Genomic DNA, 26,117 nt, shown 5'->3' on the forward strand with positions numbered 1-26,117 from the left:
CCTGGGGTGGCAAAAGAAGAAAAGCAGCACTTATTCTCCAGAGACAAGGCAGGCAGAGCAGTCCCAAGAGGGTGGCAGAGCAAACATGGTAACCACAATCAATGGATTTTATGATGGTGACTAAATGATCATGAGATTCCCAAGATTAAAAGACTTGTACAACCCTCTACTTGATTTGTGTAACAAAAAATAGCTAGATCATGTAAATAGTGGCCTGATGTAAACTATCAGTCATCTCTACCCCACAGTCAATTACCAGACCTGACAGCCCCCATAATTGAAGGGAAGGCCTGGTACTTTGCCAAAGGATCCTACAAAAATATCACAAGTAACTGCTTTGAGTCTTCCTCAAAGTCTTTTCAAAGCGCATAAAGCCATTCACCAGGCAGATGTGCCCTGTGAGAAGTCAGATAGGATGCGATAATTAATGAGACTTTAGGTTGCCTCCTCCTGAAGAGGAGGAGGGTATTTTCAAAAGCGTTAGAATTAGCAGCATTAATTTTGGCAGAAACAAAAGATATGTGGTTATTGGACCATCAAAGGATGTATAGTAAGTATTTGTCATATTTCAGCTTTCCAGCATCTGAATACATTTTCTATTTGAATAGAATTCCAGCCATATGAGTCTGGCAGGGAAGCAGATCCCACCACACCACCACCACCTACAGAAGGTAAAAAGGCCAGGTGTTCACTTTGTCAGCCTATTGCAGCCAAGCCCACTGTATTTGTCTGTTTTCATACTGCTGTAAAGATACTACCCAAAACTAGGTAATTTGTAAACAAAGGAGGTTTAATTAACTCACGTTTAATTAACTCAGTTCTGCATGGCTGGGAGGACTCAGGAAACTTACAATCATGGCAGAAGGGGAAGCAGGCAACAACCTTCTTCACATGGTAGCAGGAGAGAGAGTTAGCAAGAGCAAGGAAAACTGCCTTACAAAAGCATTAGATCTCGTGAGAACATATTCACTATGAGCAGAACAGCATGGGGGAAACTTCCCCCATGATCCAATCACCTCCCACCTGGTCCCACCCTCCACATGTGAGGATTATGGGGATTACAACAAGATTTGGGTGGGGACACAGAGCCAAACCATATCACCCAGCCTGGCCCAGTAGTCCCACCCAGGCTTTTATGCCAGTACTGATGGCCCAACAAAGCAAAGCAGGTATAACCATGCCATCAACAGCAACCAAATCCAGGTTCTAGAGGAAGTATTTACAATATCCACTGTCAAAAGTTGGGGACAGTAGTCTAAAAATCTGAATGTCTCCACTGTTCAATGGTGGTGGCAGGACTGTCTTTAATGGCTTGGTCCTGGTGACATAGTGTAATCTGGGTTCTGGCTGTCTTGATTTCCTGGCTGCTCATTCTCTCAACTTAGTTCTCTAGCCCCATCAGACATTTTGAAGGATATTTAACATATTTTCAAAAATTCTTTTTCTGCTAAAATGAAGCAGAGACTTCTTTTTTTTTCCACTTACTGCAAGGAAAAGTCTTGGCTAAATCACATGTGTATTTTACTCTCTCTGTATCTCTCAGTCTTTGTGAAATTATGCAAACCCTAAATATTTGAAGAACAATTCCAAGATCCAGTCACACATAGAAGTATATTATGTGCTATTTTATTTGCTGAAATATTTTCCTTTTCATATATTTATATAATAATGATCTCAAGTATTTATCAAACATCCACTCTATGATTACTTCTTTCATAAGTAAAGATAAGTATCACATAACATCTGTAGAGGGATTTGTAGCTGACCAAGCATTTACATTTACATTTAATGTGCATTTGCATTTTCTCCTTTTAGTCACAGCCTGATAAAGCAGCCAATCCCTGCCTTCTTTTTTTTTAATTTTTTCAGTGATCCCTGCCTTCTTTTTTTTTAATTTTTTTTTCCAAATACCCAGTCTTCAAGAAGTAAACCCTGTCTTATTTCACTTATGAGCTATTCAATTAATGTGGCCCTTTGTAACATCAGCAACAACATGGCATAATTTCCATTTACTGAATTCTAAATATGTATTAGGTACAGTGCTAGGAGCTAAACACATACCTATATGTTTCTAATCCTCACAATAATTTTTAAAAGATAGTAGTATTATTTTCACATTTTAGATAAGGAACATGAGGCTCATAGAGATCAAATAACTGACACCTTGAGATCTTGGGGAGAAAAGTAGCTTGTCTCCAACACATGATGCTCTTCCCTATTATCTTCCTCCAATCCTTCAAGTTGAATTTTTTGCTTAGTAACTTGGTAAATGTTACTCAAAATATCTGGAAAAAACAGCTAAAGAAACCAAATGGCCCTTTGACAGTAGCACAGTAAAAACTTTAAAAATGCATTCAGAACTTAAAGTATAATAAAAATAAATAAATAAATAAATAATGCATTCAGTGATTCTCAGCTCTATATATCTGTCTCTAATCTCTTCACACTCTGTAATAAATTTCCATGTAAAAATATTTTTGGTTTCCTATGGGAGCCTTTTTATAAGCAGATATGCCAAAGCCTTTTCAAGCACTGTATTGGAAACATTCAACATAAATATCCTGTCCTATAGGGAATATTCGCAAAGCCAAAAAAAAATGTCAATTGAGAATACAACTAAAATAATTCCAGGCAATATTTTGTGACTAATGATGACTTGTTAAAGAAGAGTATTAAGGCCCGGGCACAGTGGCTCACATCTGTAATCCCAGCACTTTGGGAGGCCGAGGTGGGCAGATCACTTGAGGTCAGGCATTCAAGACCAACATGGCCAACATGGTGAAACCCCGTCTCTACCAAAAAAATATTAAAAAATTAGCTGGGTGTGGTGATGCGCACCTGTAATACCAGCTACTTGGGAGGCTGAGGCAGGAGAATCACTTGAACCTGGGAGATGGAGGTTGCAGTGAGCTGAGATCACGCCACTGTACTCTAGCCTGGGCCATAGAGCAAGACTGCGTCTCAAAAAAAAAAAAAAAAAAAAAAAAGACTATTAAGGAAAAAGAATATTTTATCCCTTTTCTGGATTCACTTCCTAATTCTTTAGTCTTTCTTATATATTTTATCCTTCTTATCATCATTAAATCAAGGTATGAAAAAATTTTAAAACCCTTCACTCCCACAAACATCCTTTCAAGTGCAAAAAGACACTGAATGATCATCTTTTAATTAAATTGCATTAATTCTTAGGAAATGCTTCCTTCTGCATTAACACACAATATATGAACACACAGTCCCTCGTCTGTGAGCTCTTGAGAAACATGTCTTCATTATCAATTTCCTCCCATGTAAAATCAGAATAATAACAATCCCTACTTCATAAGGTTGTTGTGAGGATTAAATTATACCATCTTTGTAAAGTACTTAGAACAACACTAAACACATATCAAAGAAATACATACACACACGCGTGCACATGCACAGACACTCACAGTGAGTTCCAGTTTTGTGCATCTTCTAACATTTAGGCTGGCTCAATAGTCAAAAGTTAATGCTTCAAATATCTCTGCCTGTCACCGCCATTAAAAAAAAAAAACAAACTGTATCCCCTGTTTTCATGAAAGGGAATGCCATCTATCCAGTAGCCCACGCCAGAAACTCAAAAATCATCCAGCTAATCTTTCTTCATTACCCCACATCCACTCAATTGCTAAGCTCTGTTTCTCAAATCTAATCCTTCCACCATCTCAACAGCCTCTCCCATCATGAGTGGCACATTTACCTCCAACACATGGTCGCCTGGCCTCCAACCTTGCTGCAGCAATAAGAGTCATTGTGTCAATTCCCTGATGAAATCCCTTCAATAGCTTTTGGTTGGTTTTATTTATTTTGAGACAGAATTTCACTCCTGTCGCCCAGGCTGGAGTGCAATGGTGTGATCCCAGCTCACTGCAAACCTCTGCTTCCTGGGTTCAAGCGATTCTCCTGACTCAGCCTCCCAAGTAGGATTACAGGCACACACCACGTCCAGCTAATTTTTGTATTTTTAGTAGAGGGGGTTTCACCATGTTGGCCAGGCTGGTCTCAAACTCCTGACCTCAGGTGATCTGCCTACCTCAGCCTCCCAAAGTGCTGGGATTACAGGCGTGAGCCACCATGCCCAGCAGCTTTCAGTTGGTTTTAGGAAAAAGATAAATTCCTTTTTAAAACCCTTGATGTTGGTACCTCTCTACCTCCCATGCCTTGTCTCTCACATAGTTCCATTCCCAACCTCTTCCCATGATTCAGCCAAACAGCACGTGTATGTTTCTCAAATGTGCCCTGTGCTCTCTCATCTGCAGACGTTCACACATGCCATCTCCTTTGCCTGCAATGCTCTTCCTCCTTCTGCTTGCCTGGTGAACATACTCATTCCCTTTATGTCACAACGTATATATCATTTCTTCCAGGAAGCTTCTGAGGATTCCCCTGGCTTATAGTAGCTGTCCCTCCAGCAGCCTGTGCCACCTGTATCCTCCCACACAGCACACTTAGGATGGCTTGTGTACGGCCCCATCTTCTCCACTACACAGCCAGCTTCAGGAAAGCTTGCCTTGTCTGATATATTCACCACTGCAAATCCAACTAACACAATGCCTGGCACATAAACTGGTGCTCAAATCATTTTTTTGATGAAAGAATTTGTGATGTTAATTTTTTACCACCAAAACATAAGAGCCATAAATTTGTGACTAGTGTCATTCCCTCGGGCTCCAAACCCTCCCACATGAAAGAAGGCTTAAAATAATAGCAGAGACCATAGATCAATTCATCTGCAGACTCCTCTTCTCCAATTGCTGCCAACAAAACCAGTTTTGTAATCCTTTAGCATCACTTTGATGGTGTACTAGGAGAGTGCCATTATGATTTTATAATTCTGTCTGTGTACTCAGAGTAATTACATGGTGCCTGGGACACACAAGCTAAACTAACATTGCTACAGGTTAAAATGTGGACATCTAACCAAGATTGTCTATGAATGAATATATTTATAATAAGTGTTGGACGGGTCTTTTGACACCAAATTTGATGCACACAACTCCAATAACTTGATGCTATAAGATAGAGAGAAAAAAGGGAATTCCTAAAGAGATGGAGAATTATAAACTGAATATGATTACACATAAGGAAGTGAATTGGTGAAGCAGCAGAGAGGAATAGAGTTTTGGAATAAATAAGAGTCACTAAGTAAAAATGCTGAAAATTCCCAGTAGACAATCACATTGCTTGGATTGCATTATATACATGTTCATGTAGAGATGAACATGTAGACAAATGTGCCCTGTGCTCTCTCATCTGCAGACGTTCACACATGCCATCTCCTTTGCCTGTGATGCTCTCCCTCCTTCTGTTTGCCTGGTGAACATACTCATTCCCTTTAAGTCACAATGTATATATCATTCCTTCCAGGAAGCTTCTGAGGATTCCCCTGGCTTATGGTAGCCTAATAGGTGAGGAAAGTCAAAGTTAATCAATATTATTGATAAAATTAATTAAAATAGAAATAACACAAGGGAATAGCAATCTGATTAGAAGAAGTACTGGCTAGTGGAAGGGCAATTTAATTCCATTTTCATATACTATTTGACTAAATTAAATATTAGTCAATTGAGCCTTCATGCAAAACAAGCTATGCATTTGCAAAAGCCATACTAAAAGAGTGTATTTGCTATAGTAAAAATATTTTTAGTTGACACTTCTTTTTTTAATCCAGCTTTTAAAAACTAGCATGGAAGATCTAAAACTAGCTAATGCAAAATTTATAATACTGGAAATCTAGTTATCCACTCATTTCTAAGAAAACAAGCCATGAATATGGAGTTTTATCACTTAGAATATAATTAACAAAATGCAACTTGAATGATACTAGATGACTTATTTTCTAAAAAAAAATTTTTTTTTTTGAGACAGTGTCTCACTCTGTCGCCCAGACTGGAGTGCAGTGGCAGGATCTCGGCTCACCACAACCTCCACCTCCCGGGCTCAAGCAATTCTCCTACCTCAGCCTCCCGAGTAGCTGGGACTACAGGCACATACCACTATGCCTGGCTAATTTTTGCATTTTTAGTAGAGATAGGGTTTCACCATGTTGGCCAGGCTGGTCTCAAACTTCTGACCTCAAACGATCCACCTGCCTTGGCTTCCCAAAGTGCTGGGATTACAGGCGTGAGCCACGGAACTTGGCCATTATCTAAAAATTTCTAAAAGTTGGCAGCCCAGTTACATATGGCTATATAATTTGAAATAGCAAAGATGGCCATAGAGTTTCACAGATCTTTGAAACACAGAAATACTTACTGCTAGAAAGGGGAAAAAAATACAAAGCAGCAGAGATTGCCATTTGAAATTTCCTAGAGAGAACAGTTCCAGGTTAAACATTAGACACTGCAAATATAACAAGTCAATTTATTTGTCTTTCTCCCACAATCCTTCATCACTTAAAGTTCTACCCCCAGCTAACAGGTGGGCTGAAATCAACTTTATTTCAACAAACCAAACATCCAAACTATGCAATCATGGGATGACATCTGAGTTTGATCTGTCTGGCTGCTTATAAAGGAGCCTTTCACAATGATACATGGGAATTTTCATTGTTGACCAAGCTAGACACTAGGGCATACTGCCTGCATATTTCCTGCTGAAATCAGCCAAGTGCAAATAGAGACCTACCTTTTTAAAAAAAAAAAAAAAAAGCCTCCATCCATCTGTTTTGAACTATACTGAAACTTATTTTATTTTACACATAAAGATAGGACTATTAGCCTCCTACTTTCGAGACATGGACCTTTTTAATTGTTTTCTGAGTTCGGTGATAGATGTAGGCTGAATTACATATATACTTTCCCACAAACCTTAACCAGTATCACATTTGAGAGGACAGCTGGTTATTTAGGGCACAGCCTGGGGCCAGGGACCTAGTAGATCTAAGAGTGGGATTCAAGCCCAAGTCCTTGGCCTCATTAGCACAGTGTTCTCACCAAACTACCCTTCCAAGAAAAGTCCAAAGATTCATTGCTGCTCTGGGCTACTCTAGATCTTTGAAACAAAGTTTCCCAGAATCCAAAAATACTTCCCCAACAAACAGACATGTAAGAGGGCGCAAGCATGCGTGCATGCGTACACACACACAAACACAAACACACAGAGAATTTGTTCTACATTAAAGAGAAATAAAATTTAAAGTGTTTAACCCAACAAGTTTCTATATCCTAATCAAATGTGAAAGCATCCTCACAGATGACTTCATATACTGGTTTCTTATTACTGACTCCTTTGGGCTTTACTTCCCTTATTCCTTTAATGCATCTTTGCTGGACATCAAAGCAAAGTTAGTGGGGAAAACTGAAACATCTCTTTAGATGGTTGCTATGTCTGTCCAGGGTGCTATGCTACCTTCAGTTCTAAATATGAAAACCATATGGCAAAACAGGAATATTCCTCAAACCCTTTACTTTCACAGTGTTGCTTCAAATGATGTTACTTTTTTTTTTTTTAAACAATATTGACTGTAAGTCAGAAAATCACAGCATCGCATGTTTATTTGCATGGAAGAACTCTCTGAAACAAGAAATCATGACAGGAGGTGTCAATACGGACTGCTGCCAGTCACTCCGGCAGTCTTCTCGCACCACCCACTTCTCCGTGGAGTGTGGCAGCTGGGCAGTGCTCCTTCTGGGCTTCCACAGGAAGTCTCTGACCCCAAAAACCTTAGATTAGAGCCCATTTTGAAATTTAAATAAACCTCAATTCACCTCTGCCATCTTGGCATACAACCAAAATGTGCAAGTCAGAAGACTATATTTCTAATTAAAATAGAAAGAAGGTATCACTCTTTCTCTTTCAGTAAGTTTTTGGTAGTCTCCAATTAAAAAAAAAAAAGGGTTTTCTTTCAAACCAACTCAAATTCACCAATCTTCACACAATACCTTAATTTTTTTTACCCCCATTTTGTTACCCAGCTATGATGTAGAGGGCTGATTACCATATTCTTTGTAAGTGTTGAAGCCAATTATTAATTGGGTCTAAATAATACTTTTCTTCCCCTGGATTAATAATCTCTGATATTACTTTCCAATATTTTTACTCTGTTCATGTATCTTACCTTTTAAAACTCTTTAGAGAGTCTTCCTACAATTACCTTGTTGTCATTTCTGATTGGCACGTGAGTCTTTTTATATCTGTAGGCCTAGAATGTAGTCCACTGCCTGGCTCTTGGTAAATATTCTTTTTTTTTTTTTTTTTTTTTTTTTTTGAGACAGAGTCTCGTTCTGTCGCCCAGGCTGCAGCGGTGCGATCTCGGCTCACTGCAAGCTCCGCCTCCCAGGTTCACGCTATTCACCTGCCTCAGCCTCCCGCATAGCAGAGACTACAGGCATCTGCCACCAGGCCCGGCTAATTTTTTGTATTTTTTTTAGCAGAGACGGGTTTCACCATGTTAGCCAGGATGGTCTTGATCTCCTGACTTCGTGATCCACCCGCCTCAGCCTCCCAAAGTGCTGGGATTACAGGCGTGAGCCACCGTGCCCCGCCTAAATATTCTTGAGGAAATGTAAAATCATACATGAGCAGCATTCAATAAAAAGTTGAATACAATTTATTTGTCTTCCTTGGCTAGACATTGCTATTGATTTAGACACATTTTTCTATTATTTATACCATATGGAAACATACTTTCATCAAGAAGAGTTCCTCTGATTTCACCGGAAAACTCAATAAGCTCATTCTAATAATTATCCTGAAATATAAATCTAAACATTGATTTTCTCACAAGTGCACAAGTATCTAAACTGCCATCAACCAAAAGCTTGATATACCTTGGCAGAACTTCAGATCATGCACTGTACTACACAGTCCTAAAATTTCACCTTCTGTATTTCTGAATCTCATGCAATATAAGAACAAGCTCCTCTCAGTTCAATAGGTGTTGCTGTTCAATTGCCAAAACGATCTTATTTTGGTCAGAATTTAAAAGAAAATTTGTATTGAGAATAGTTTGATATTTCAACTAAGTGGTATTTGTATTTATTTTTCATTGACAAAAATTGTATGTATTTATGGAGTACAACATAATTTTTTGATATATGGGCACAGTGTGGGATGATTAAATCAAGCTAGTTAACATATCTATCACCTCACATATTTATCACTTTTTATAATAGGAACATTTAAAAACTCATTTAGCAATTTTCAAATATACATTATTATTAATTGTAATCAACATGCTATGCAATAGATCTCCAGAACATATCCCTCCTGTCAAACTGAATCTTTGCACCCTTTCATAAACATCTCCCCATTCCCTACCCTGTCCTCATCCCAAGCCCCAGTAACCACCATTCTTTTCTCTTCTATGAGTTTGACTTTTTAGATTCCACATGCGAGCTTCATTGCTATTCAGCGATAAAAACAAAAGAAATTCTGTCATTTGCAAAAACATGGATGAGCCTGGAGAACATTATGCTAAGTGAAATAAGTCAGGCAGAGAAAAAACAAGCGGTATTTTACACATATTTGGTAATTTAACATTTTATTACTTTTCCTATTTTTTTCTGAAAAGGTTAATAATTATTTTCTAAACATTTATTAACTTTCTCTTTGCTTAGAACAGCTTATCACTATAAATAAAAAACTATACATGCTCTAATATGCATATCTGCTAATTTCACAGTTATTAAGCTTCCTAACACCATACCTAAATGCCAAAGAGAGGATGCAAGATATTTGGAACAAATGCCATGATACATGTTAAAAGCTAAAGTAAAACCACCAATCTTTTAGCTTTTGATCAAAGCTGATTGAGAGTTATTGATGAATATTTTTCATTAGACTGATATTTCACCAGATGACAGATACACTTCTGTCTTTCTTAGTCTTGTTCAAACACACATACACGCATCCATACACATCCATACACACAGCTCAATGCTGACAAAAGGGTAAAACAAGAAAGTGTGAAAGATAAATGAAATATAGCAGTTGTTCTTTAGCAGAAAACCTTGGTAAGGTCGTGAATACTTTGGAATCACCATGGTCACTGATGTGAACCGGCTTCCCTTAAAAGAATGCTTCTTAAGTAGCAGTTATATCAGAGTGGTGGGGGAAAGGTATAAAATAAAAGTTTGGGGAGGGGCTTCAATATTGTTGGAAGAATTTGCAAAAGTGTGTTTTATTTTCTTTGATTCTTTAATAAATTAGTAAACCTGACTAACATAATCTGGAAAGTTTTCCTCAAGTTAACATAATCTGGAAAGTTTTCCTCAAGTTAAAGAAAGAAATATTTAGATTACCTCTTTAGAAGTTCACTCTTTGAAGCCTCTTGGGTCTCAAAATTCCCAAGCTAAAGTTTAGCAAGTTAAACCACATAATCACCATGCCTTCCTGCAATAAGGTTAATAATTAATGCCTGGAATCCCAATTAATATCTAGAATCAATTTAATGTCTAGAATCCCATTCCCAACCAAAGCCTTTAAGTAGGAAATCCTATAGTATGTTTCATTAGAGATTATGCCTAATGATTAAACTGAAATGTGAACTTTTAATAATGATATTCAAAATCTTAAGGACATTCACCTGAGTAACTGACCTGACGTACAACCCGGGTTCCCACAAAGTTTTCAGCAAGGCAAAGTTTTGCAGTTTCAAACACTCTCTTCTTTTCTCTCTTCCTCTCCTGGTACTCCTAAAATTCTCCAACCCACTAAGAAGAAACAAGGTTGATACATGTTCCCCCTGAGAGAATACACCTATCTCAATGTATTCAAGAGGATTCGGAAGGATGGCTCATCAAGAAGAAGGCTGCCACTCTCTGGGAAGATTTTCACTGTGGTCTTGCTTTTGAGGCAGCATTTCTCTGAAGTACAGATAGCACACTTATTCACCAATAGATCCCTTTGAATCAGGTGAGCTTGACCTTCTGCTCTCTCTTCTTGCTTATATTTCTCTTGTGACTGGTTATTGAGGGTTATTGGTGGATATTAATAGCAGATGAGGAAGAACAGATAAAAGAAGAGGAAACCCAAAACAGACTACTAATTTTTTTAATATAAATGTGGAGAAGAGAGTAAAAATTATCTTTACTGCAAGACTGGGCATGGTGGCTCACGCCTGTAATCCCAGCACTTTGGGAGGCCGAGCAGGTGGATCACTTGAGGTCAGGAGTTTGAGACCAGCCCAGCCAACATGGTGAAACCCCATCTCAACTAATAATACAAAAATTAGCCAGGCATGGTGGCACACACTTGTAGTCCCAGCTATTCAGGAGGCTGAGGCATAAGAATTGCTTGAACTTGGGAGGGGAGGTTGCAGTGAGCAGAGATCGCTCCAGAGAGACTCTGTCTCAAAAGAAAAAAAATTTCTTTACTGCTGACCCTGAGAACATGGATTTACAGAAACAAAAATGAACTTCCAACCTGTTCTGTATTAGAAATTAATGGGAATGTGGAGTAGGGGTAGTATAGAAAAGAGACAGGAAGAGGGAAAAAAAAAAGAAGTCACCAAGAAGCATGGCCACAGGCTGGAGCCTGAGTTGGCACATAAGGCCAAGGTATTTTTAAGAATGGGGAAGTATAACATCATGTAGAGTTGTCGACACTTCTACATGACTTAGAATATCCACTCCAGTTCTACAAACCATTGATAAATCTCACCACACACAGGCCGGGCGTGGTAGCACACGCCTGTACTCCCAGCACTTTGGGAGGCCAAGGTGGGTGGATCACCTGAGGTCAGGAGTTCGAGACCAGCCTAGCCAACATGACAAACCCCCATCTCTACTAAATATACAAATTTAGCCGGGTGTGGTGGCAGGTGCCTGTAGTCCCAGCTACTGGCGGCTAAGGCATGGAGAATCGCTTGAACCCGGGAGGTAGAGGTTGCAGTGAGCCAAGATCATACCATTGCACTCCAGCTTGGGTGACAGAGCGAGACTCCATCTCAAAAAAAAAAAAAAAAAACAATTCACCACACACAAACTTGTATGGGTGAGGTATTCTTGTGGACATCAATGAAAGAATTTCATCTCTGGGTTGATGAGGTCTTCAACAGACACAAACTGTAAGAGAACAAGAGAATCCATAACTCAACCAATACCTCAGAAGTAGAAACTCAAAGAAGAGGTGGGCATGAGATAATAATACCTGTGGAATTCACATATATCTTGGGAAGAAAAAGGCTAAGCAACGGAGATTCAAGCCTACTTATCCTGATCATAAGACAGGGACAACCCCAGCTATTATTCAGGTTACAATGAGTAGACTAGGTGTTTATAACTTTAGGAAAATAGAAAATACTTTCCAGGAATTAGGTGTTTATTACTCTTCAAAAATTAATCCCATTATCCTCTGACTCATTATCAATCATAAAGTTCAAAAGCTATCTAGCCCCCCTAAATACAGCTCTTGAATCAAAGAAATCTGCCTTACACCAGGTTCTGCAACAAAGACCAACATTGGTAGAGTTAAAATCAAGAGATACCACACCAGGAAGGCTAAAGATTAGCAAGCTCCATGGACAGAAACCAGAAGCTTAGTTCCCAGCTAACAACCACAACGCCTAGCACATAACAGGCACACAATAAATATAGTCAGCCCTCCATATGGATGAGTTCTGCACCCACAGATTCAACCAACCACAGATCAAGAAAGAAAGAAAAAGAAAAAAACTCAACATTTAAAAATGACATAAAAAATACAGTATAACAACTATTTACACAGCATTTACATTGCACTAGGTATTACTAGTAATCTGGAGATGACTTAAAGTATACGGGGGGATGTGCATAGGTTATATGCAAATATGATGACATTTTATATAAAGACTTGAGCACCCTTGGATTTTGGTATCCTCAGGGGGTACTGAAAACAATCCCTGGGACTGAGTATACTGAAGGATAACTCTACTTGTTGCATGAATAGCATTCATTCAATATAGCTGCAAATTATCCTACAGGGGCAATAAATGTATCAAATGAAGATTTAACTACAACTAATTTTACCCCTGAAACAAAATCTAAATAGGTGGTGGAAAAAAAGGCTTTTAAATTACTTGAGACATCCTATCCATTATGTGAAAATCAGAATAACCAGGCATGTGCAAGGCAAATGGACATCTACTTAAATTGGCCCAAAAGGAAGATCAAAACCATGGCAAATTTAAACAATTCCCAGCCTTCAGTGTGGTGGGTACAATACACGATTAGCAGACCTCCTAGAGACTAGAATCTAACAGACAACTCTGATGTATATGTTAAAGCCTAATCAGAAGTCTAACAGGAACAAGCCTGCAGTCTGACAAAATCAGATGTGTGGACTTGGTGTAGCAAGTGCCAGCACTTAAAGAATCCATAAAATGACAGTGACAAAGAGGCAGGAGGGTTTGTAGGTTTGTAGGGTTTGGAATCTCACTGAAGGATTCTGAAGAGCTAAGGGAAAAAGAGATCAGTTCTAGATTGGTTTCTGTTTTCAAGGTGAAATTAAAAGAATCAGGGATTAACCAGGGGTTGTATGAGGTAAGAGAAGTTTAGCCAATAAAGATCTCCGTAAAAGATGGGAATAGCAAAGCAAGTCTGAGAGCATCAGCAGTAAGAAAGCAGTCATCACTCAAAGAGGGGACCCTTGTGGCATTTTATAGCCCTGTGCCACCATGGGAGAAACAATGTTTCCTGTTAATTTTATAGTTGGCTTTAAATGTGTCTATCCTCTAAGCCTGGTTAATAGCAAAGCGACTTTTCCTCTTTTCCATGCAAGCTGATTTTCACTCTTTCTGCTAGAGACTGATTTTGACTCTTTTACAGATATGATTATTAAATAATACCCCCTCAATCAAGTTGTAAAAGGAGACTTTCTCAAAACTTTGATCTAAGAGAAACAGGCTAAAAAAACAAGAGTCTATTATATTTTAAACCACTTTAAACTGTCTGACCCAGAACCCTAATCCAATCTGCACTTCCTCAGTCCTCTGAGCACACCTCGAGAGCACAGCCACCTGCCACTAGATAATCATAGCTAGTTTACTTCTCTGTCTCTTCTCCTACACGCCAAACTCCCAAAGAGCAAGAGCAGTGAAGTATCCATTTTATGCCTAGTGCCTAGCACAGTTCCCAGCCCATCGTAAGTACTCTGAAGTCAAGCTGCCTGCTCTTCCCCTCTGTATATAATGTGTACCAAAGCCCCTTACACAGTAAAACAGATTTGTACTCTAAATATCTATTTAAGAATGTCTTTAATTCCACCTTGAATGGTTATGGAAAAAAAGAATGTCGTTATTTGAAGGACACACTACATGGATGACACATGAGGTACAGGAATGAACAGTAAGATCTACAATGCCAGGTCAAAGCAGAAGGACGCTTCCATTTGAAGGGTTCACAAATGGCTTTGCTGCAACATGATAAAGCCAGAAGCACTTGAACTAAATGGCTCAATGCAAACTATATCTACTAAATCGAATCACTTATGATGTAGTACTAGAGATGCTCATCTGTCTTTTCAGCAAGACTATAAATTCCTGGAGGTGAGAGGTCATGCATGTCTTGTTCATTTTGCTTACTCTGCCCACTGCATTGTATAGGCATTCAATAACATGGAAGCAGAGAGGACAAGGTAGGAAAACAAGAAGAGAGGAAGCAGAAATCACATTCAGTAAAGCAGAAGGGTAGCGGCAAGAGTAAGTGCTGGTAAAGGCATCACACATGTAGAATCAGAGGTCTCCAACTGCATGAGGACAGAGGACTCCCACAGGCTGCTTAAGGTAAAGAGGAAAGAAAGGAGCTGGTAAATCAACTTAGGACTTAGAAGATATAATGAGATGTGAAACTGGACTCAGAGGTGGGACACAAGGAAGCAAAGAGAGGATTGGGAAGTCATAAATACAAGGAGATGAGTTACCAAGATCAGAAGCTAAGAAAACTGTCTTCATTAAACTACCACTGATACAGAGAAAGTGGGAAGAAAAATGAAAATATAGCTATGCAAAATGACTCAGGAGCAGAAAAAAGAGTACAAGGGCAATCTAGGAGATCTGTTTATTTAGATATTAGTAAAAGCAGGATCTGGGTGTAGAGAGTCAGGGATAGGCTGCTCTGAGCCCATATGGTGCCCTGACTCTGAGGTGGGTGCAAACAACCACAGAGTCACCTTATTCCTCTTTCTTTTATTCTTCTGTTTCTTTATTCCCCCCCCTCCACCCCATTACTTCCTGCTGTGCAAAGTATTCACCAAATAGGACCCTATGCTTCTTTTGGGTTAGGTCCATTACAGTTCTGCCTTTCTCCAAACCCATGATGAGGCCATAAAGAGGAAGAGGAATAGCATTGGCTGTCCTTTAAGTTTCTCTTCAAAGATGAGCCTCGTGGAACAAGCAAGCAGTGACACAAACCACAAAAGAATTTCCAATGTCAAGGTGACACGCACATTCTAGTTAGCATGACCTGAAGTCAATAAGCAGGTGCCATCTTGTCTAAATTATTAACTACATAAAAGCAACAAATTGTACACATGGTCTTGGGTGAGCTGCTCTGGAAAAAGAGAAGGAATAACTCCCAGCACTCACTGAAAGGGTGTCCCAGCCACAGTGGGTAGGACCCAGTGTCACACACTCTGCATGACCCCATTGAAATGCAAAGGTCTTTCCATGTAAAATGTACTCGGAATAATCAGAATTAGTATGTTTTAGGCAACCAGAAAAACTGAATTGTGTATACTGGGGTAGTGGCTTTTATTATGCAGGCCCATCACTGAAAACTCAAAATTACCTTAGATTTGAAGGAAATGTCCCCCATTTTGGCGAGTAAGTTATTTTACTCATCCCTCACAATGACACATTTTTGAATTTTTTTGTGCTACTATGGCACTGAAACTCCCCCTTGAAACAACTCTTAACCCTCCAATTTCATGAAGTATTCATGTTCTAAATCCACTTCAAAAATAATTCTCTATTGATCTCCCTTTATATATCATCACACTCGAAAGAATGCTCATCCTCAATAGCACTTAACAAGATGTGCAAACTTTTCTCAACACATTAATGTTGAAAGGAAATACCCACCTAAGATTTTTAAAGATCTATAATTTTTGTGAAATGCCAGTGTTCTATCAAGTCTGTTCTCAAATTTTGAGCGTAGATCATCCTCCAACTTATCAACTTGTTGAACTCCAAAAGTCTGACTATAAATCACTTGTGAGAAAGAGAAAGGTAGTTTCCCATACTAAAAATCACACAGTATAATTAGGTTGTCAGGGCAGCCTGCAAAACCCTTTTCCACTCATGCTCTACCTAAAACAGCCGTAAAAATACCATAGAATTCAGAGTCAAAGTGATATTTCCAAAAGAAAAATGCTTTCACAGTTCCCTTTTGAGATGCCAAGAATCCAAAAACCCTCCCTTCTGGCAATGAAAGTAGGGGCTGCCTTTGCTCAAAGCAGACTTCGGAGGGTGAAGGTCATGGTGCGAACTTTGGGGAGGAAGGTATCTCTAGACTGGACATGTGAAGTGAGGGAAGTGAACACACTGCTTGTCCAGACCTGGAGGAAAGTTTAGGACAGGAGGGCACAGTGGGAGAGAGGACTCTAGTGAACAAGTGGGAAAGCTGGGCATGAGTGCGTGGAAGATGCGGGAAAGAGCATGGACAAGCAGTTTCTCATCACCTTTTCCCATCTCCTTTGCATTTCACAATTTCTTCTACTTCTCTCTTTTCATCTCCTTTAGAAGGGTTTATGGGTAAGGACTGAGAAGAAATAAAAGGCCACAGCAGGGCAGCAAGAGGAAAGGAGTAAGTGGGAGGGAGTCACCAGTAGAAAGCAGGATGAAAGAGATGCAGTCTTTTATTTGGAGACAAGGGGTAGGTTTTTCACACTTAAGGTGTGCATCCATAAATAAGGATCTTCTATGTTGGCTCATGGGTAAGTGCAAAGTAAAGAGAAACAATGGTTACTGTCCCCAAAGTGGAAGAACAATAAGCAAATTAAATGAACTGGAGTTTCTGTGAATGCTTCTGTTATTAAAAAATACTATTTTAAGGCCGGGCGCAGTGGCTCATGCCTGTAATCCCAGCACTTTGGGAGGCCAAGGCAGGTGGATCATGAGGTCAGGAGTTCGAGACCAGCCTGACCAACATGCTGAAACCCCATCTCTACTAAAAACAAAAAAATTAGCCGGGTGTGGTGGCACGCACCTGTAATCCCAGCTACTCAGGAGGCTGAGGCAGGAGAATTGCTTGAACCCAGGAGGGGGAGGTTGCAGTGAGCAGAGATCGAGCCACTGCACTCAGCCTGGATGACAGAGGGAGACTATCTCAAAAAAAAATTTTTTTAGGAAAAAAGTATATTCGATAAATCTATTGCACACCTATTGTCTTTTACTAGGAATAATGTCTTCAGCAAAGACACTGGAATCCAGAGTAAATACACTGTGCTCACATTTTTTGGGAATTCACACATCTCAAATTCTATTGCGGAAGTCCAGGTTTCTTCATCAATTTCATGCAAGGTAGCATACTTTAAACAGGTGTGTATCCTTTCATCAGAATCACATCCAGAACAAATTCACAAAATTGTCCTTTATTACTACTCTATTTGAGACAGATATCAACTGGTGGTCATTTTTTAGCTATATCGTAAGCACAACCTGAAAATTGTATACCTTTGTCTACTTCAAGCTACAAAGCCTATCACTTTCGTGACTAATCAATTTGATGCACTGAAAATCAAAAACACAAACCAAAATATTAATTATGTTAAATGATGTCTAGGAAGGGTACATCTTTCTACAGATTATTTGAATAATGAATTTAACCTCATATTCTTCAAATACTGTAAAATTAGAATTTTTTTCTTATGCAGTATTTTTTCTAGAGGGGCCTATTTGGTCCTATTAGGCACAAACATGATGTGAGAGGAAATGGTGAGTGTTAAGGAGAGTCCCTCTGGGGCTCTGGACTACAAGTGAGAAAAACTACTTTGCCTGTTGGCCATTTCTGCATTGACAGAACTTACCCATTGGAAGCACTTGTTTATTTGGGGTCTGAATGGGAAGAGTGGCTGTCTGGGCTGGTGAACAGAGGCCTGTTCTGGATCTAACTACAATTTTCCGTCTCAGGCTGTGGCCCCAACTTTGTTTTTAATCTATTTTTTCATTCACAAACTAAAGAATACATCCTACAGAATACCTAAAACTCCACCAGGGTTTCAGAAGCTATGTGGAATGTGATATTCTGAATATTTCACAAGCTCCTTTTCCAACCTTCACATAAGCTTTCACGAACTATGCTTAACTCGTACTTTGATAGAAGCTAAAACAGGTGTTTTCCTGACGTCACAAAGTGTCCACATGACATCTACTCATCTCCTTTGAAAGCCTCAGGGGCAGTCAGGGTGACCCTAGCTATTTCAAACACTGAGTTATCAGAGGCACATTAGGATGAGGATGTAGCTTTGGTAAAGATTTATTTATCAATGCTCAGAATCTTCTCACTTGACAGGGAACCTTCCCATGGATTTCAATCAGAGAACATGTAGCTAGAAAAGAGAAAAACATGTTTTGTCTAATCTTGACATATCCTGCACATCTTAGAACACCTACTCAGTCTTTCCATTTCTGACAATGATTCAAAGAAAGAATTATCTTTGCCTTAAAACATATAATGTCCCATTTCTTTACATTAGAGAACTCATCAAAGTAGAATGACAACCAAATCTCTAAGACACACCATAAAAAACAAATGGCACCATTATTTATTTGAATCTTCAAAATAATGTTTGCATTACCTCTGTATTAACAACTTCCATTGGTCTTTTCTTGATTTCTCCTATGTCCAAGTAACTGAGGAAAAAACAAACAATAAGAGTTGCTTTTACAGACTTTGTCAGTAATTTGTTTTAAAAAATCATTAAAAAATAAAGCAACTCATAGGAAATACTCAACCTTAAAGCAAAAACAAATAGCTACAAATTAAAAGCAATTACAATAGTAAAAACTGCTTGCAGTGTCACCAACCAGAGCTGACACATGTCTACCCTAACTTCAAAAGAAGGAAAGTCTTAGAAATATATACATCTATTAGGGAACATTTTTCCCTCTTAATAGTTAGCTGCTTACTATATACACTATATTCTTACAGATTTGATTTTTTAAAAGAGTGGCTTATGTGCAAAGCTGCTTAACTGTTCCATTAAATACAGGCTTTAGGTCAAAGGAAGTACTGATGGCATGCATTAGGGTAACAACTGGGAAAGGCTGAGAAATTATTTTCTCTACGAGAGCACCTTAATGATACAAAAACAGTCATGTGGGATGACTTTGGTAATTGGTTCAGCTAAGAAACAGATGGATGGACTAGTTAACCTCTGGAGACCCCTATTATTCTATTACTATTTGCTCTAGATATTAACAGTGATCATTCTTTAGCTGTTACATAAGCACAACCTGAAAATTGTATATCTTTGTCAACTTCATGTGTAATATCACTGTGATGTGGTCCGTTTTAAATGGTCCCTAAACTGTGCTTCATACATAAAATGTGCTAAATAAACATTTTAATATTAAAAAGTATAAATCTAACATATAATTTACAATGATAGATCAATCCTTTACCCCAACTACTATAATTGCCAACTTGTCCCAAAAAAGCTTATGTTAGAATTAATTCTGGCTATTGAAATGTTTTTATTGTTGCTGTTTGCCTTTTTGGATAAAATACTTTAGTTAATTGATATCTCTGGAAATTGTCATACAATGCCCCTATATAAAAGTAGTCATATTTTTAAAACAGTGCAAACACTCCGTCTTAGCAATAAAATGGGTCTTTTGTGGACCTGCAGGGGCAGAGTTTTGAAATAATACCAAAATATTCTGTCATGTGCAGGAAAGTGGTTTCAGATCTACAAGATTCATGCTGTAGAGTCAACTTCCAACAATGCACAGGGAAAGTTTTGGGGAAAATAATCTCTAGAATTCTCTGCTGTAAAATAAAGGTTGTGAATGTATGGTCTCACATTTGAAATAAATAAGGGTTTAATAGCTACCTGATGTTTAGTTATCATTTCAAAAATATTAGAAAAATCTAAGTGAAAGCAATTCAAGCAGCGATTTGATCAGTTCCATTTGAAAAAGATGTTGCTCTCTTTCTCAACATCATTTAGGGTCTAAATGAAGGCCCACAAATTGTCCTCAATATCGTTTGGGCTTTCTTTTGTTCTGACAGTTTCTCCATTCTTTATATAAACTTACAAGCGCTGAGTTTCAAATATATTCAACATTCAAGTATTCTTGGCTTCTATCATTATAACCATAGATACTACTTCTTTAACACAAATAAAATAGTCATCTGTCAGCATGGAAACCTAACCATGGACACTGTTATAACAAATTCAGTTTTTTTGTTTATGAACTAAAAGCAAAAATAACATACAAATCTTTTAGAGAGATTTGAGTACACTTTCTATTTGGTGTGGGACTGTATCTTTTTTTTTAATCTTGTGAGTTGGTAGGATCAAATAAACAAAAGAACATGAATTATAAAAGTGAGTCTACAATTTTCAGCCTTTCAGAGATTCTGAACCAGCCTTTCATTTCCATGAAATTGCTTTATATGGAAATATTTAATAAAAAATAAAGTATGTAACAAAAGGAACTGGTCATAGAGGTGTCTTATATTTATGTAACACTTTGGTGTTTACAAAACACACTGACATCTATAGCATTTACTTTTTATCACAGCCCTGTGTGGTACAAATGATTATGTACCTTTTCTGTATTAAGAAAGTGATTAGCTGAGTCAAGTGACTTGCCCAAGGACACAGAGCTGATCAGCAACTCAGTCTTCAGTCTCCTGGTTTTAAGTTTCTTTTAAGCATGCAATTTCATTTAGCCCTTTTTTACGAAGTTTAACAAAGCATGCTTAAGAAGCTTCAGGGGAGGGAAAAATAAATCCAAATATATCCCTCACTTTCCATGAAAAGAATGTCTGACACAACAAAAAGTATAATAGAATACCTAGAACTCAATTTAAACAAATATAGGAGAAGGATTACATTCAAGAATTTTAGTGATATTTTGAAAAATATTTCTATGTAGTTATAAGACTATATTTGAATTTTAATTATTAAGAATCCAATAATGCTTATGAATTCATAAGCTTAGATTTATGGTCAAGGCTTTTTTCTATCCTGGGGCCCAAGATGAATTTCAATTAAAATGTTCTATTAAACTATGGAATACAGAGTTACCATACGATCCAGCAATTTCGCTCTTAGGTATACACCAAAGAGAAATGAAAACTTGTACACAAATATTCATAGATGCATTATTCTTAATAGTTAAAATGTGAAACAACCCAAATATACATCAAACTGATTAATGGATAAGCATGGATATAAAAGGTAATATACCCAAATCATGGAATGTTATTCAACAATAAAAAGAATGAAGTATTGATGTATGCTACAACATGGATGAACCTTGAAAATATTACAGTAAGTGAAATACACCAGACATAAAGACCATATATCATATGATTCCATTTATATGTTATGTCCAGAATAGACAAATCCATAGATTCAGAAAATAGATTAGTGGTTACCAGATGGCAGGGGACAGAGGAAACTGGGAGGTACAAACGTTTTGGCGGGAGGGGTGGAAGTGAACTACAATTAATTGGTGGTGATAGTTGCACAACTCTGAATACACTGAAAGCCAATGAAATGGTTGGACTTTATGCTATGAGAAATGTATCTCAATAAAGCTGTAAAAAAAAAAAAATGGAATGTAAAATTCTACCTGTCCTATAATGCCCACCCCAACCAACTCTCAACTCACAATTCCCACATAACTTTATTTTTCTAATTGCACATATCCCTTTGTACCTTGCATTAAAATTCTTAGTGTGCAGGTAGCCCAGTTAGATTGAAAGCTCCTAAAGACAAGGAATCATGCCTTGCTCATCTTTGTTCCCTGAATTGACGGTTTCTTAATTCACTGAACACTCACTGTGAGTGAGCTCAAGAGCTGGGAATAAGGACCCCTGCCCTTGAAGGTCTCATCACGTGGCTTGAGACAGACAGTCGACAAATACAGTCAGCCAGTAAACTCTTCCTGCATTATGCTAACAGCATAAACATGCAGGCGGTGGGAGCAGGGTCACAAAAGTGTGTTGTCAATTCTACTTGGAATGAAAGATTGAAATAATTTAAACAGTACGGGAAATGCAGAGCAATTTTCTCCTCTGGTGACAATACAGTGTCCAACACTTGGAAGTGATTTTTAAGAATGTTTATTTAAATTAAAAGGATGGCGTTCCAAGAAAAAAAAATAAGGAAAAAGAAAGAAAAAACTGATCGGAAAATGCAAAAGTATCAGTTTGGTCACTAACCTTTGCAAGGATACTTTTTTTTTTAAGATTCCTGTTGTTTATACACAGATTTTAAGTTTACTCCTACTGCTACCCAAGTGAAATTCCTTCTCCAGTCACAGTGTCAACCTCTGCCCCCCAACTGCAACGAGAGTTTTAAGGGGCATCAATCACACCGAGAAGTCACAGCCCCTCAACCACTGAGGTGTGGGGGGGTAGGGATCTGCATTTCCTCATATCAACCCCACACTATAGGGCACCTAAACGGGTGGGCGGTGGGAGAGACCGACTCACTTGAGTTTCTTGAAGGCTTCCTGGCCTCCAGCCACGTAGTTGCCGCCGCTCTGGATCTGGTCTAGCTTCCGGATTCGGTGGCCAGTCCGCGGGGTGTAGATGTTCCTGACGGCCCCAAAGGGTGCCTGAACGCCGCCCGTCACCTCCTTCAGGAAGACTTCGAAGCTGGACACCTTCTTCTCATGGATGACGACGCGGCGCCCCGCGTAGAAGGGGTCCCCGTTGCGGTACACAAGCACGCTCTTCACGACGGGCTGAGACAGGTGGCTGGACCTGGCGCTGCTGCCGCTCATCTTCCCCGCTGGCCGCCGCCTCAGCTCGCTGCTTCGCGTCGGGAGGCAACTCCGCTGTCCCAGCGGCCTCACCGCACCCAGGGCGCGGGATCGCCTCCTGAAACGAACGAGAAACTGACGAATCCACAGGTGAAAGAGAAGTAACGGCCGTGCGCCTGGCGTCCACCCCGAGGAGACACTAGGAGCTGCAGGACTCGGAGTAGACGTTCAAGTTTTTCACCGTGGCGTGCACAGCCAATCAGAGCCCGCAGTGCGCGCACCACACCTGGTTCACCTGCTACGGGCAGAATCAAGGTGGACCGCCTCGGAGCAGGAGCAGGAGCAGGAACCGCGCGGGGCCTTCGAACAGGCACGCCGAGTGAGGGCAGGAGAGAGGAGGACACACACACACACACGCACACACACACAAATATGGTGAAACCCAATTTCTTACATCATATCTGTGCTACCCTTTCCAAACAGCCTAATTTTTCTTTTCTCTCTTCTTGCACCCTTACCCCTCAATCTCCTGCTTGCTCCCAAATTAAAGCAATTAAGTTCCTGGCTGTAGTTGCCCAGGTTTTTCTTTGCTGGAAGATAAATGTGCAAAGCCAGATTTGGTGGCTTACGCCTGCAAATTCCGGTACTTTAAGGGGCCCAGGGGGGGAGGGCTGCCTAAGACCAGGAGTTCTAGACCAGCCTGGGAAACACAGGGAAACCCCCGTCTCTATAACGCGCCTGTGATCGCCTGAGGCAAGGAGTTTGAGACCAGCCTGACCCGGTCTCTATAACTAAAAAAAAAAGTAGGTGGGCAGGGTATTCGCCTGTGGACCCAGCTATCTCGGAGGCTGAGGCGGGAGGATCATTTGAGCCCAGGAGGTCGAGGCTGCAGTAACCTGTGATTTTGCCACTGCACTCCAGCCTGGGCGACACGGCAAGACCCTGTCTTAGAAAATATATACCTTATATATATATACTTTATATATATAAACTTTATATATATACTTTATATATTATATATATACTTTATATATATTATATATATACTTTATATATTATATATACACTTTATATATATATTATATATACTTTATATATATTATATATACTTTACATATTATATATACTTTATACTTTATATATATTTTATATATACTTTATATATATTTTTTATATATACTTTATATATATTTTATATATATACTTTATATATATATTTTATATATATACTTTATATATATATTTTATATATATACTTTATATATTTTTTTATATATATACTTTATATATTTTTTTATATATATACTTTATATATTATATATACTTTATATATATATTATATATATACTTTATATATTTTATATATATACTTTACATATTTTATATATATATACTTTACATATTTTATATATATATACTTTACATATATATTTTGTATATATACTTTACATATATATTTTGTATATATACTTTACATATATATTTTTTATATATATACTTTATATATATATATTTTATATATACTTTATATATATTTTATATATATACTTTATATATATATTTTATATATATACTTTATATATATATTTTATATATATACTTTATATATATTTTATATATATACTTTATATATATTTTTATATATATACTTTATATATATATTTTATATATATACTTTGTATATATTTTATATATATATACTTTATATATTTTATATATATACTTTATATATATACTTTATATATACTTTATATATTTTATATATATACTTTATTTATATATTTTATATATACTTTATATATATTTTATATATGTACTTTATATATATATTTTATATATGTACTTTATATATATATTTTATATATATACTTTATATATATATTTTATATATATACTTTATATATATATTTTATATATACACTTTATATATATATTTTATATATATACTTTATATATATATTTTATATATATACTTTATATATATATTTTATATATATACTTTATATATTTTTTTATATATATACTTAATATATATTTTATATATATACTTTATATATTTTTATATATACACTTTATATATGTTATATATATATACTTTATATATATATGTTTTATATATATATACTTTATATATATATGTTTTATATATATATACTTTATATATATATGTTTTATATATATATACTTTATATATATATGTTTTATATATATATACTTTATATATATATGTTTTATATATATATACTTTATATATATATGTTTTATATATATATACTTTATATATATATGTTTTATATATATATATTTAGAGAGAGAAAGAGAGAGTTCGGGTACCGTGACTCATGCCTGTAACCCCAGCACTTTGGGAAACTGAGGCAGGAGGCTCACTTGAGCCCGGGAGTTTGAGACCAACCTGAGCAACACAGCAAGACCCCATCCTGGAAGGAGGGAGGGAAGAAAGGAAGGGAAAAATACATTTAAGTGAATGAATGAATGAATGAATGAGAAACAGAGCGAAGACTCGCGTGTCTAGGACCCCTAACTCCCTCCCCGATGATCAGCGCCGCCTGGCGGCGAAGCTCGGGTGCGCATCACATGAAGACAGCAGGCAGCGCGCAAGCGGGGCTCTGGTTGGGGAGGCGGGCCCAGGAGGTGCCCGCCGCGGTAGTACCTACCGACACTCGCGTGCTGGAGAGGGGAGGGGAGTTCGGGCGCCGGCCGCGCGGGGGCGGGGCGGCTCGGGTGGCACAGTGGTGAATTCTGCGGCGGCCGCGCGCCGCTCACGCTGTTCCTCCAGTTGCTGTTACCTCTGCGGGCCTCTCTCACCCAGGGGGAACGGAGTTGTTATGTCCCGCTGTTTCCATAGCAACCGCAGCCTCGCGCGGGGAGCGAGTCAGTGAACCAGGCCTGGCTTGCGCCTGGCTCCTTGGGATATGCTGGCTGCGTCGGGCAGAGGCGGAAGAACAGGGGTTTGGAGGAAGAGGGAGAAACAGCTGACATTATCATGCGCTCATTCAGTAAATGGACGCCTGTGTGCAAGGCCGTGTGCTAGTTGGGGCCACGGCGGTGAAAAGGGAAACCTACAAAATTTTGAGTGCCTATCCTGTGCCAAGCTTTACGCCAGGGAAAGGATTTTTCACTGCTGCAAGAAGGCTAAACGTCTGACTGGCTGTTCAAGAGCCCACATCTGTGCTGTTTGTGTAGATTGTTAGCTCTGTCTGCGGAATAACAG

At 38.3% G+C, this 26,117-nt stretch overlaps 1 protein-coding gene across 2 annotated transcripts in view; it reads right to left on the bottom strand.

The window, feature by feature from the left end:
• DCDC2 (doublecortin domain containing 2) overlaps positions 1-25,749 on the bottom strand; it is a 192,060-nt gene extending 166,311 nt beyond the window's left edge. The window contains exons 1-3 of one of the 2 annotated variants that reach the window (XM_054557285.2): positions 25,561-25,749; positions 22,614-23,003; positions 18,739-18,793 (exon numbers count right to left, since the gene is read on the bottom strand). In XM_054557285.2, coding sequence (XP_054413260.1) covers positions 18,739-18,793; positions 22,614-22,906 — 348 coding nt within the window. In that variant the 5' untranslated portion in view covers positions 22,907-23,003; positions 25,561-25,749. Of the gene's footprint in view, positions 1-18,738; positions 18,794-22,613; positions 23,523-25,560 lie in introns of those variants that run through there. The other variant, XM_003780521.5, reaches the window with a different exon arrangement.
• Positions 25,750-26,117: the final 368 nt, after the last annotated feature.

Source organism: Pongo abelii, chromosome 5 (genome assembly GCF_028885655.2).
Source record: "Pongo abelii isolate AG06213 chromosome 5, NHGRI_mPonAbe1-v2.0_pri, whole genome shotgun sequence".
Taxonomy (NCBI): domain Eukaryota; kingdom Metazoa; phylum Chordata; class Mammalia; order Primates; family Hominidae; genus Pongo; species Pongo abelii.